General features: G+C 50.5%; 1 protein-coding gene across 1 annotated transcript; it reads right to left on the reverse strand.

The window, feature by feature from the left end:
- Positions 1 to 6,388: 6,388 nt before the first annotated feature.
- Positions 6,389 to 7,295, reverse strand: LOC144193197 (PXMP2/4 family protein 4-like). Its single transcript, XM_077711973.1, has 2 exons — positions 7,020 to 7,295; positions 6,389 to 6,808 (listed from the first exon to the last, which is right to left on the reverse strand). The coding sequence occupies exons 1-2, from the start codon at positions 7,293 to 7,295 to the stop codon at positions 6,389 to 6,391; spliced, it is 696 nt and encodes a 231-aa protein (XP_077568099.1).
- Between the last annotated feature and the right edge of the window lie 4,518 nt (positions 7,296 to 11,813).

Genomic DNA, 11,813 nt, shown 5'->3' on the forward strand with positions numbered 1-11,813 from the left:
CATTGAAAGAAAAATCCTTGTCGCAATGGAATGTTTCCAACCGTAAAGAAGCAAGCATACAATATTTTCGGGATGTGGGGGCCCCAGCCCCAGCAATTTTGTGTCATAGCTGGGGATGACATGATAGTTCAAATCGAAGGGTTGTTGTAGGGGTGTAGATTAGAGCGAGTTATGGAACGAGCGGAAAAGAGAGGAAGAAGGCTGATTCCATGCCTCTGGAAAAGAGATGAAGCATCGTAACGTTATTTGGAGAAGACTACACTTGTGACTTGGAAGTCGACAACCGCTTGATTGTTGGAGCTTTTGGATGTGTAAGTTTCTTTATGTGTAGGAAGCACGACCCTGCAGCTCTGTTCTATCTATGGGAAGTAGACTATCATTATTATAACACAACACACTTCCTGTACTCTTACTTTTTTGCCAGTCACTGTCCTCATCCTCGTCCCGCTGCCCAATCCAACACTATGGCAACCTAGTATGTGGGTGCAGTATATAGTGGCCCCGCCCCTTTACGTTCTACTTTGTCACTGCTATTGTGGGAGCGGGGGAGCCAGCCACGCAGGCACGAGTCAGGTCGTTCCAGAACGAAGATGATTGCAGGACGAGCGCCGTTCCGGTTTTAGCACGACCGAACAAGACGTAAGAGAGATCGAGGAATCTCCTTCTCATTGCCATGATCGAAAGGAGAGAGAAGACTATGAAACTCTAGGAGTAGTGCTATTCCCTACTAGGCGCTATACACGGGCGCGTGGGTTTTCGCCAATGTTGTTGTTGACGTCATGCTCAACACTCGTTGTCTCCGGCCGTCGGCCAGACGGAAAGCGCAATGCTATGAAAGGCATGAATCTTCCAGAAAACGAACGCAAACGAGGAGCTACTAAGCGACTAGCGACTAGCTGCTAGCTGCTAGCTGCGAGCCAGCAGCTAGAGTGTGAGTGAGTTGTGTGTATATATTATAGTTTTGGAGAGAGGCTCAATTTTTGCTCGTACCGTGCGCCTCATGAACCACAAGAACGACGCCAGCCTCCTCGAACGGCGGCGCGCCTTGGAATACGCCATTCTCCAATTGTATTGAAGGACGATTGCGCCCACGGCACCCGCACCACAACGGGTGCCATTCGCGCTCTCACCGAATTGACGTGGCAATTCTTTCATCAAATTTTGGTACCTGACGCACACGCCTTTGCGCAGCATGCAGGACGCAAGTCCACCATCAGTGCCGACGATGTGGCATTGGTGGTTCGGAATGTGCCGGGAGGATTGGCGAGTATTGTTCGCAAATCAGCAGCAGCAACAGCAGCAACAGCAGCAGCAGCAGCAGCCAGCGGAGGCGCCGGCCACACAGAAAACGTCCTACTACGACTGCAACTACTAGTAGTACCAATCGTCGCAGTCCGCCATCGGCACGCAAGACTCCTCCTTTCAAATCGCACAAACGCTCGTCACCTAGGAGTAATTGTTGTGACACTACTTCCTCCGCCTCTCCTCCAAGAACAATAAATCCAAGAGAAAAGAAATTCCAAACGAGTCGGACGCCTCTTCCTTTTGTCAAGAGGAGACGAGAACGACGAAGAGGAATGCCAACGCTCCGGATCCTGCTGCTGCTGCTGCTGCTACTTGCTGCTGCTACTCGCACTACGACGAATCGACCCAAAGAGGCATCGCGACCCTTTTTGTCACAGTCATCCTCGGAAGATTCCCTCTTGCAATGGGCCGCAAAACACAAGACGACAACGACGACGACTGCCAAGAAGAACAACAACGACAGCAGCAGCAGCCAAGAAGCACTCCGGGCAAGCTTTGGATCCTTCTTCCAAGACGACAACCGTGATTTCCAACCCTACAACCAAGACTACTACAGAAGAAGATAGTTCAGAAGAAAAGGATGTTGTCATGAGTGTCAATCAAAAACAAGAAATGAGGCAAGTGACGCATCCTCCTCCTCCTCCTCAAAAGGAAGAGTCCACCACGGACCAGACGATGCAGTCACACCCCTTCCTTCCATCATTACCTTGAAAAAACCCCGCTCACATCTACGACTACTTCTACCCGGCTACTACTACTTCTATCAACCACCCTGTTTCTACTCGTCAATTGAAGCAACAAAAACGTCAACGATCCATGTTCCGTTTGCCCTTTGCCAAGGACGATGACAGCAGCAGTAGCAGCAGCGAGGAGGAGGACGAGGAGCATCAGGACAGTGACAATCCTCCCAATTGGCCAATCATCTGTCATTACGAAGAACAAACGAACACCCATTCGAAGCGAGCTGCTGCTGCTGCTTCTTCTTCCTCACCCACCGCAAAGTCCAGAAGAACTCACCTCCTCCCATCACCCTCCCAACAACGTTCTCAAGCTGTTCAGGATTTGTTGCATGGCTTGTCCCAAGACCATTCAGGCCCGAATACGACGATCCGGGACGAGGAGAAACAAGAACGCCTGCGGCGGCTAGTACAACGAAACCTGCTATACTACTAGGTGTACCACGCCAAGCATAGCAGAAGGAAGGGAAGGAGGGAACAATATGAATAACAGCAAGAACAACAACAGCAAGAACAACAACAGCAAGAACAGCAAGAAGAAGGACGACCAGCACCCCGTCAACCAAGACTTCCAGACGAGTCTCTACGCGACGATCCGTTTGTGGATAGTGATTAATTCATAGTCAACCAGTCACGACGAGAGGCCATGCCAAATCCAACGGAAGGAACAAAGGTTGGAGGTGATGATGATTCCATTTCAATTTTATTTTTCCTAACATTCAGTTGAAAAGGTGGGACGAGGTGGAGTACTAAAAAACGATTCGAAGTGTAAACGTGCTTCGGGGCATATAAGTAGTAGTGTACGCCATAACAAATATACATATGGTTAGTATCGATGAGGCCCAACGACGGGACACAGAGTCACTTCCAGGTGCGAAGCATAGAGGACTTCGCTTCGGTGTGCAGAGATTGCATGCAACTCACCCCAAATGTTATCACAGGCACAGCAACAACGCAAACCCTTGTACGGGTGCATCTTCTTACTGGTGCCACTACATTGAAGCTTACAAACCTTCCATTCTTTCCCGAGAAAGATAACCACGCGAGAGCTCATTGCCTTTTCCTGCCATCCCAGCAAGCCTTCAAGAGCACCCTTCACAAGGATCTTCTCACACCAAACAAAACTGCTCCAACGCCCTCCCTTACAGCATCATGCTCCAACTCCTCTTCCCCATTGAAGGAGGCGACCTCTTGACCCTATCGCGCGTGTACATGGGCCTGTCCGCCCTTTGTTTGTTGTGCGGTGAAACCTTGGGGGGCTTGTTGGTAATTGCCAACGCCGCCTTTACCTTGCAAGATCCCTCCATTCCACCGTCGAGTCACTCGGTGGAAAAATGGGTCATTTGCAGTTTTACGACGGCCCTGGCGACCCTTGGGTCCTGGATCATCTTACACTTTGGCAACGCGGAAGCGCCCTGGTCGTCAGGGGCCTTTCAAAGTGGTTGGTCGGACAAGTCTTGCAAAAGGCGATTGCAAGTGGTGTCTTCTTCGTCTTGTACGACGACTTGGTGATGGAGGAGAATCTTGGAGACTTCCCACAAATCCAGTGGCGCTCGTCGTCGCAGCAGTCTCTTTACCTACTCGCGCGAAACTGCGCATCCACCGGCCGGCAATGATAGTAGTAGTGCAAGTACTTCTTTGCCAGCTCCCCGCCCGCCCTTGATTCGCCGTGGGTCGGGAATTGCCTTGGTCGACATTTGCGTGCGCATTCGAAAAGGTCGCAATTTGGTCGCCAAGGATCAAAACTTGTTTGGCAAAGCCACACCTCCGACCCCTACGTGGTAGTGCACTTGGGCAGTACCAAATTGGGTACCACCCCCATCGTCAAGAAATCCCTCCACCCGATATGGCCACAACATCTCATTACGCGCACCGTCTTGGAAAAAACGACGCACCCAACATCCGGAATTGGAGTGCCGTCCTCTTTGACCACGACAAATTGTCCGTCGATGATCCCATGGGAACCGTCTATGTCCATTGCCGACGTCCCATAATATCAGGTGGGGCATTGGTATCCTGTGCAACCCGGGGAGGGAGCACACTTTTGTCCCGATGCCAAAGGCGACTTGTTGGTCGAAGTGGAAGCGCGCATCAAGAGTGTCAAATAACAAGAAAAATGTATCACCAATGTTCTAGAGAAGGAACGGAAGATTCCGGAAACAAAAGGAGGAGCAAAAATCGAGGCAGGAAGAAATCACCTGGAATGAAAAGCGCAGATGGTCCCCACCTCCTCTTCGCAACCAGAAAGATCCTACGAAACAATATGCAAGAGGGAAAGAAGAATCTGAGACTGATGGTAGGCGTACGAGAGGGGTCGGTTGGGTGAAAAACCACAAACTACAGCAATAGACCGGCACCATGAATCATCGGCACCAAAGCTACTGCAAGAAGGATCTGAAGGAACAAAAGAATAGAAAATCAATAGATATCTTGAGATGGTTGCAAATGGTTGTGATATCTGCAGCCTCGCTCGGAGGCAACCTGGACAGTCACACGCCTCGATCCAAACCACTGCGATCACTGGTTCTGCTCTCATCTACAACCAACAGGAACCACCATCAAATTTGCACCGCCCACATGTACGAGTCAGTGGTCTGCCCTACTTGGTCACGCCTCCTCCACCAGCGCTTCCCAATACGCCGTATCCCATGTGTAAGCACGTTCACAAACTCTCCAAAAAGAGGATTTCGTTCGGTTTGGGATGATGATGTTGAGTAAAACATCGCTCTTCGCCATCGCGCGCTTGAATCCACGTTTCAACACAAAGGGTCGCTCCAAGTCAAAACCGACAAAGAATTGACGATCGTTCCAGGCATTGCATTCTTGCAAGACTAAGATGCGATTGGATCCCGACAGTCGTTCCAAACACAAGTCCTTCTTCCAAACCTTCAATTGATCGGCGTGGTTGTGGCGAAGGAGGGAAAAGACAGCATTCCCCGAACTTCCTTGTCGAAAACCATTGCAATTTTGAATCCACAGCTGATCTCCCTCTTTGCAGTCCGTAGAGTCATGCCGGTTGGCATCGATACACCCTTGTCCCGTATCCGATGTGGTCCACTCCTCACAGGTGGTACATTCCAGACACCACTGCCGTTCCACATCTTCTTCTTGCCAAAAAAAGTCCTCCCGCCAATACAAACGCAAGCGAAAGGCCTTGTCAGCCGAAATGGGCCTTGTCAGCCGAAATGGGGGGTCGGGTGGGAGAGACCGTTGGAAGGGGTGTGGAAGGTGTCAAGGAAGGTGTCAACGTAGGCGATATACTGGGATCATGAGTGGGAATTGTACTCGGCGCCGTCGTCGTGGGTGCCAGTGTTTGTTGCGTGGGCGCCAGGGAGGGCAACGGCAAACTACTAGTAGGGGCCTCGCTAGGGAATGGACTAGCACCTATTCCTCCTCGGATGGAAACTGCTTTGGAACGGGGCGATGTAAACACATTCATTCCCCACAACAATACGAACAATGCAATGGCGAGAACCGTCACACACAGAAAAACGACACCCCAAATCACTTGCCGTCGACGATTCTTGTTGTTGCTGCCAGAGTAGGGAGTGACCACCGGGCGAGGACCACGAGAGAACTGACACGTTGCATCAGCGACATGATTCAGGTTCAAGAGTAGTTGATCCGTATCCTGTTCCAAAGACGTGTCTTCTCCTTCGGAGGGCAAGTTCTCGGTTTGGGATGGAGATGGGGAAGCCGACTTGTTGTTCTCGGGGGAGACTGCTGCTACGGCAGGAGATCGGTAAAAGTAGCTCCACGGGAGGATTCCCAATGGGGATGCAGTGGATACTTCTTCTGTATCTTCTGGGGAAGAAGAAGAGTGATCCTTGACGTCAGCCTTCTCGGGAGTGATGTACGACGGAGCCATCGTGGGGATGTGCCACTAACATGCAATTTTGTGAGCATCGGATGCGTTGTTTTGCTGGGCCCCAAACTGGCCAGCGTGGCCCGCCACTACTAGTAGGTAAATTTGCGGTCCTGTGGGCGTAGTTCGGGTGTGCGGAATTCAAGAAATTCGAATGTTCGAGCTCTACGCTCGCGTTGAACACACGAGCCAGCGCAGGTGACTCCGAGCCCAATCCTTCCACGTTGACACTAACCGACCAGACCGAGCGGAGTACAAAGCAAGATTGGATTCGAACCGCAGCTGCAGTAGTGTCTATAGTAGTGTCTGCAGCAGACTCGGAGTTGTTGGTAATCACAATGTAGAAGCCGTTGCGAGAAGAGAGGCATAACATGGACCAAAAGCCACTAGACCACAAAACTATAGATGGGAAGGTTGAGAATGTCTACGTTAGTGTTAGCTACTCCCACTCACTTCCACACACATGCCTTGCTCACACGCTTTACTTTTTGGATCCAATCAAGGACAAGAACATGTTAAAGGCAATTTGCACTCCATTGATGAAGACCAATCGGTGCTTGGTGGAGATGAACTTGAAATTGATCAAGTGCACGGCGGGCCAGATTTGCCACGATCCCTTGCAGGCGGTAAGGAGATCGTTCTTGATTTTTTCGCCAATCACAGAAAAGGAGTCCCCCTTGACTAATCCCAAGTAGGTGAAAAAGACCGTCATGAAGATGGGACACCAAATGACTTGATCAAAGGCAACCTTCTTTACAACTGACGACAAGTCGTTGCCGGGAATCTTGCTATCCAACCAGTTGTAAAAGTAATGTCCGGAAGGTCCATGGTAGAGGAATCCAAAGAGAGAGAGCGTAACGAAACGGGCCATGTCAAAGGTTGGCTCCTTGGTGATAAATACCTAACGAGAAAGCGAGCAAAAGAATAAAATGGTTCAGTTGAGCACAAGTTGCAGATGGTATCTTTTCGAGCAAAGACTGCTTGGAAAGCTTCGAGGAGATCAGGAGCTAGTATCAACTAGTGTCCTCTAGTATCCACTTTCCTTGACGCTTCTAGCAGTCACCACCACCAACCACCACTACATCTCTACACCACAAAACACCGCGACTTACTTGTGCCAAAAAGTCTCCCAACGCCCATCCTACCAACGACGTGCAGGCCTTGGCAGTCAAGGGATTCTTGTCCAAGGCACTGTTGTAGGCGGCCCATCCAGGAACGGCTCCTCCTCGCACCAAGGTGGGATCTCGAAACAAGGGCGACGACGCGGCGGTCGATTTCTTCTCGAAGGCGGATTCCGGTGCCTGTTGCGTCAAGGGACGACGTGGGTGGGGCTTGACACCAAAGGCCGTCACGACTGACAAGAGACTAAGGAGACTGAGAAGTTTCATTGTGACGAGTCTGTAGAGTCCGTTTGGATGGGTGGTAGCGAATCTGTGCGGTCGGTCGTGGTAATCTCTTTGTTCTCGAACGAGGAGGGCTTGTGCCAATGCACCTGACACCACCACGTTGAAATTGTCTGTTTTCGCGATCTATTGGTGTCAGTCTGTCAAGATTCCAAAAGGCAATCAAGTCTGTCAGCCAGTGGGGAGTGGTGTATTTAAAGATAGAAAATAGTTTCAAACACCGTGTTTTGACAATAATCTGTGGTGGAATGTTCATTTATTGTGGTATTATTTTATGTATTCACTGCGATCGGAGGTCTCCCTCTCGACCAATGGCACTGATGGAACTTGAGGATCCCGAAAACTGATTGGATAGCCCAAATGGCAGTTGAAAACAGAGGTCCAGTCCACATACGTCAGCGCGAGAAAAGACTACGACAGTGCTCGTCCCAATCCCAAGAAAGAGAAGGACGACCACACCACGATATTCACCACCCCGACAATCACGCGAAGCAACATTCCATAACTATTCTTATTTTCGACAAGGCACGAAAGAACGATCACTTCGTAGCATTCGAATCCATCAACCTTCGTCGCATGTTCCATTCAGCTTGAAACATGAATAGCTACTAGCTAAAGTTGCTTGATACAGTGGTAGTTCCTTTGCTCCCTCAGTGTTTTTACTGTCAAATAGTCTCCAGTAAGAGCGGGCACGAGTGAAGCTTCCCAGATAGTTTCGGATGTTGGCACCCCAGACGTCGTCCGATGAGTGCTTCTTGGCATCGCAGCTTGTCGGGACTGCATTGAATTTAGAGAGAAGCAATATCCTCTACAGGTCTGAAGTATGTATTTACATAAAGGTGTGACACGGACAAGCACGCTGCACACAGAGAATTCAACAACACAACAGAGAATTCCGACGATGCACGTATGCATCCTGGAGGTTCTCATGTGTGTCACTTGCGGCACCACATTGTTTTCTGGATCCAGAAGAAGGTTCACCTAAGGAACGGAGAGTCCACCTCCAAGTCGCAAGAGAAACTCCTTGGCCAACATCCAGAGGATTCATTCGTCGACTCCCCCCCCCCTCTCTCTCTCTCTGGAACGAAACCTTCCTTTGTTCCCTTAGAACCCAACTACACCAATAGGCACACTCACGAGACAAAACCATGACATCCTTTTGGAAGGATAGCCCCATGGACGTGCCGCTCCCTCCTACCGAAAGTCTCTCACTCCGCCTGGATCGCCTCTTACAAAGCGAAGACTCCCGTTCCCAAGGATTGTACGTGGGTACCAATCACCGCGGTCGTACCATTTTGACCATTTTGTACTTGTGTGTTTTGGGCTTGTGTTTTGTTATTCCCGTCCTGTACTACATTCGATTGTATTGGGAAGAACGGCGGCTACGGCGCTTACGGAATTGGAATTGGCGGGTATTTCCCAAGCCCTCAGGGCTTCGCAACGCTTGCATCGACAAGAATCGCGAGCGGCGCGACGGAAAGTACGAGAAGAACGGAAAGCGAGATTGGCGCAATTGTTTGCCCCTGTCCGAATGGTAAGCTTTGTATGTGTCTTTGTATTTGTGTGTGTGTAGGTGTAGGTGTGTGTGTCTTCACTTGGACAGAAATGGAGTGTGAGGTTCTTTTTGTTTGGATCCGTCCTGGGGGTTGTGAATTCTCACGGGTCACTTTTCGATGTGCCTCCTTTCCATTGAACAGAGCCTGAAGGAAGAGAACTTCCCCCATTTGCGAGAGACAAGTTTATCGGATAGTATGTCTTCCAACTCGAAATTTCAAACTACGACAGAGGAAGGATCTGGCGGCTCCCTTCACTTACCTGCAGATTTGGAGACCACAATCTTGGAATCGGCGACCACATGACTTCAGCTGACAACAACGAAGAACCCTCCCAACCGGTCAAAGCAGTGGATGAAGATTTGTTAATGATTGAAGTCCCCAAACCTGGTTGGTCCGCGAGTACCAACACCCTTTTCTCCGTCGTGGCTTCGGACTCCAAAGAACCCCCGGAGCTGCGACAGGCGCCCAATGTTTGCAGTATTTGTTTGGGCAATTACAGCATAGGCAGTGACATTGTCTGGTCTTCCAATCCGGCTTGTGAACACGTCTTTCATGTTTCGTGCATGGAGCAATGGATTTTGAAACAACGGCAAGGTCCTTGTTGTCCCTGCTGTCGCCGGGATTTTGTGTTGGATCCGTACGATGTGGAAGACGACGGCAGTGACGATGAAGAAATGGGAAGAGGAACACATCGCGAAGAAGACGAAGAAGAAGCGAGTAGATACAATACGGCTTTGACGGCTGCTGCTATGGGATCTATGGATATGGAAGATGACCATGAGTCATTGACAAGCGATTCGCAGGAGCCAGATTCCATACAAGAACGAGGGGCAGCAGATGACTTGGCGATTCGTTTTCCAGTGTTGGAAGATATGGAAAGCGCCGAACGAATAACGACATCCCCAGAAGAAGTAGTGGTTGGAACGTTGCAAGGAAGAGATGAGGATGGGGCATCAGCCGTTGAACCCCGTAGCTAGGAGGTTGGGAATCAGTGCAATGTTCCATGGTGTTGGAGGCTGTTTGGAACAAACTTCCGAATCTGTGTAGAATAGGAAAAAGAGTAGAGGTTGTTGCCTGCTTCTTGGAACGACAAGTCCGCTTCGGAACACTATCCTCCGCACGAACGGCAAGAAAAGATCCTTCTTCTGCGCCAAGCGTCTAGTTGGAGTAGAATTTCTACTCTAGAATTTACTCTATAATCTACGACTCAAGAATCCTCTCCTCTAGGCAGCCAACCACTCCTGATTTTCTTCGAACCTCGTTCGACGGATCAGACTCTTAGTTTTGGGTGGTTTTGACAAGAATGGCGAAAACTGGGATTGACTTTGGTTTGATTCGTGGGGAAGAATCCCCGCTTCCGAGGCACCCACGCGCAAAACAAAACAAAACACGCATCCAAGTCCTAGAGTACGAGTCTATTTACGAAAAGAAGCCTTTCAGGCTTCCTTGTGTACCACCTCGTCATCGTTGTCAGCGGCTTTGTCGTCGGATCGCACGTCGCTCTGCCCCATGTGTGTTTCTAATAGTGACTGGCGAATACCAACCGCATCTCGTTGTGGACACCAATGAATCAACACCATAATATGGAACGCGATGGGCTAGGCGTGTCCCTACTTGGAATTGTCTTCCACCGCTTCGTGATGCGACGACCTCTGTTGGCCAAAAGGAGGGGATCTCTATCTGCCGGCGGGCCCCTCGTGCTTTTTGCCGGAAGGTGCTTCCGGGAGAACGGGGCCGATCGTTTGGTGTGGTTCCGAACCGCGAATGCCATCGTTGCGGTCCATCCTCTCAAACACGGAGGAGGACGACGGGGGAACCACAGTGACCCGGAGGCCGATGATGGTTTGGGAGTTGTCTAGCGTGCACTTGTAGTCGTCGTAGTCGAGAGCTTGCTTGCTTCCACGTGTTTTGGGATGTCCTCTCCATACGCTCGACAGACAGACACTGACGCAACAGCCATCAATCACCCATCACTTTTTGTTTTTTGCGGGCTTTGGATTCGAAACAGCACAACAAAGGCGAGTTTTTGTTTCTCTCTCTCTGTTGTTCCCTTTGGAAAGCACTCGAACTATGGACGACGACCGAACAGGAGCGATGGGCAACCGGAGGTGTCGCGGAGGATTGGGAGTAGTCTTTGTTGCGATTCTAGGAGTCTTCCTTTCGGAGGCCCAGAGCTTTGCCTTTCGTTCTCCCTCCTTGAGGTCTCCCTCGGACTTGCGATCCTTCACTACTGTGGCAGTGGTGAATCGCCCGATCTCCGACTTCCAATGCATGGATCGGTATTCTCGACCAAAGTCTTCGCCCATGCGTTCCATTTTGCGTTCGTCGTGGGAGGATACCACGGAGGCCACGACGGAGGAACCTCGGGATGACTATGATGATTTTTACGCCGACTTTAACCCCGCCGATTTTGACGAGGCAACTCCGCGAGCACCATCCTATGAGAACAACAGCGACAATCGAAACAACAACTACAACGACCGTCGCCGAAGCAGCAACAACAACTACAACAACAACAATCGCAACAATTATTCGTCTCGCGGCCGGGATCGCGACTTTGCCCAACCTCCCCGACGTTCCAATTCCAGAAAGAACGACCGCTTTCCACCCTACCGCCGCGATCTCATTGACGACTCCCAAGTCAATCAAGGCTTGATTGAAGACCTCCTCGATCAGCGCGAACAGATGCGCAAACGCGGACGCTACGACGACGCGGACGCCTTGCGAGACGAATTGTTGCACGATCATGGAGTGGCCGTGCACGATCGGGAACGGGTGTGGCGGACCGGATGTTCGGCGGGGGGAAGTGGGAGGCACCATTGGAGTCATAGCAATTCCGACTCTCGATCTACCCGAGAGTATAACAATAACAACAATAACGACTGGGGGTCCTCCTCCGGTCGAGGCAACTATGACAACTACAATCGTCGAGAAGGAGGAGGACGAG

The sequence above is a fragment of the Stigmatopora nigra genome, unplaced genomic scaffold (genome assembly GCF_051989575.1).
Source record: "Stigmatopora nigra isolate UIUO_SnigA unplaced genomic scaffold, RoL_Snig_1.1 HiC_scaffold_180, whole genome shotgun sequence".
Taxonomy (NCBI): domain Eukaryota; kingdom Metazoa; phylum Chordata; class Actinopteri; order Syngnathiformes; family Syngnathidae; genus Stigmatopora; species Stigmatopora nigra.

Bases quoted from the DNA above. Each gene is read 5' to 3' on its own strand.
- LOC144193197 (XM_077711973.1), bottom strand. From the start codon at position 7,295: ATGAAACTTCTCAGTCTCCTTAGTCTCTTGTCAGTCGTGACGGCCTTT. The intron at 6,809-7,019 runs GTAAGTCGCGGT...CTTTCTCGTTAG, and splicing joins TGGGAGACTTTTTGGCACAA to GTATTTATCACCAAGGAGCC.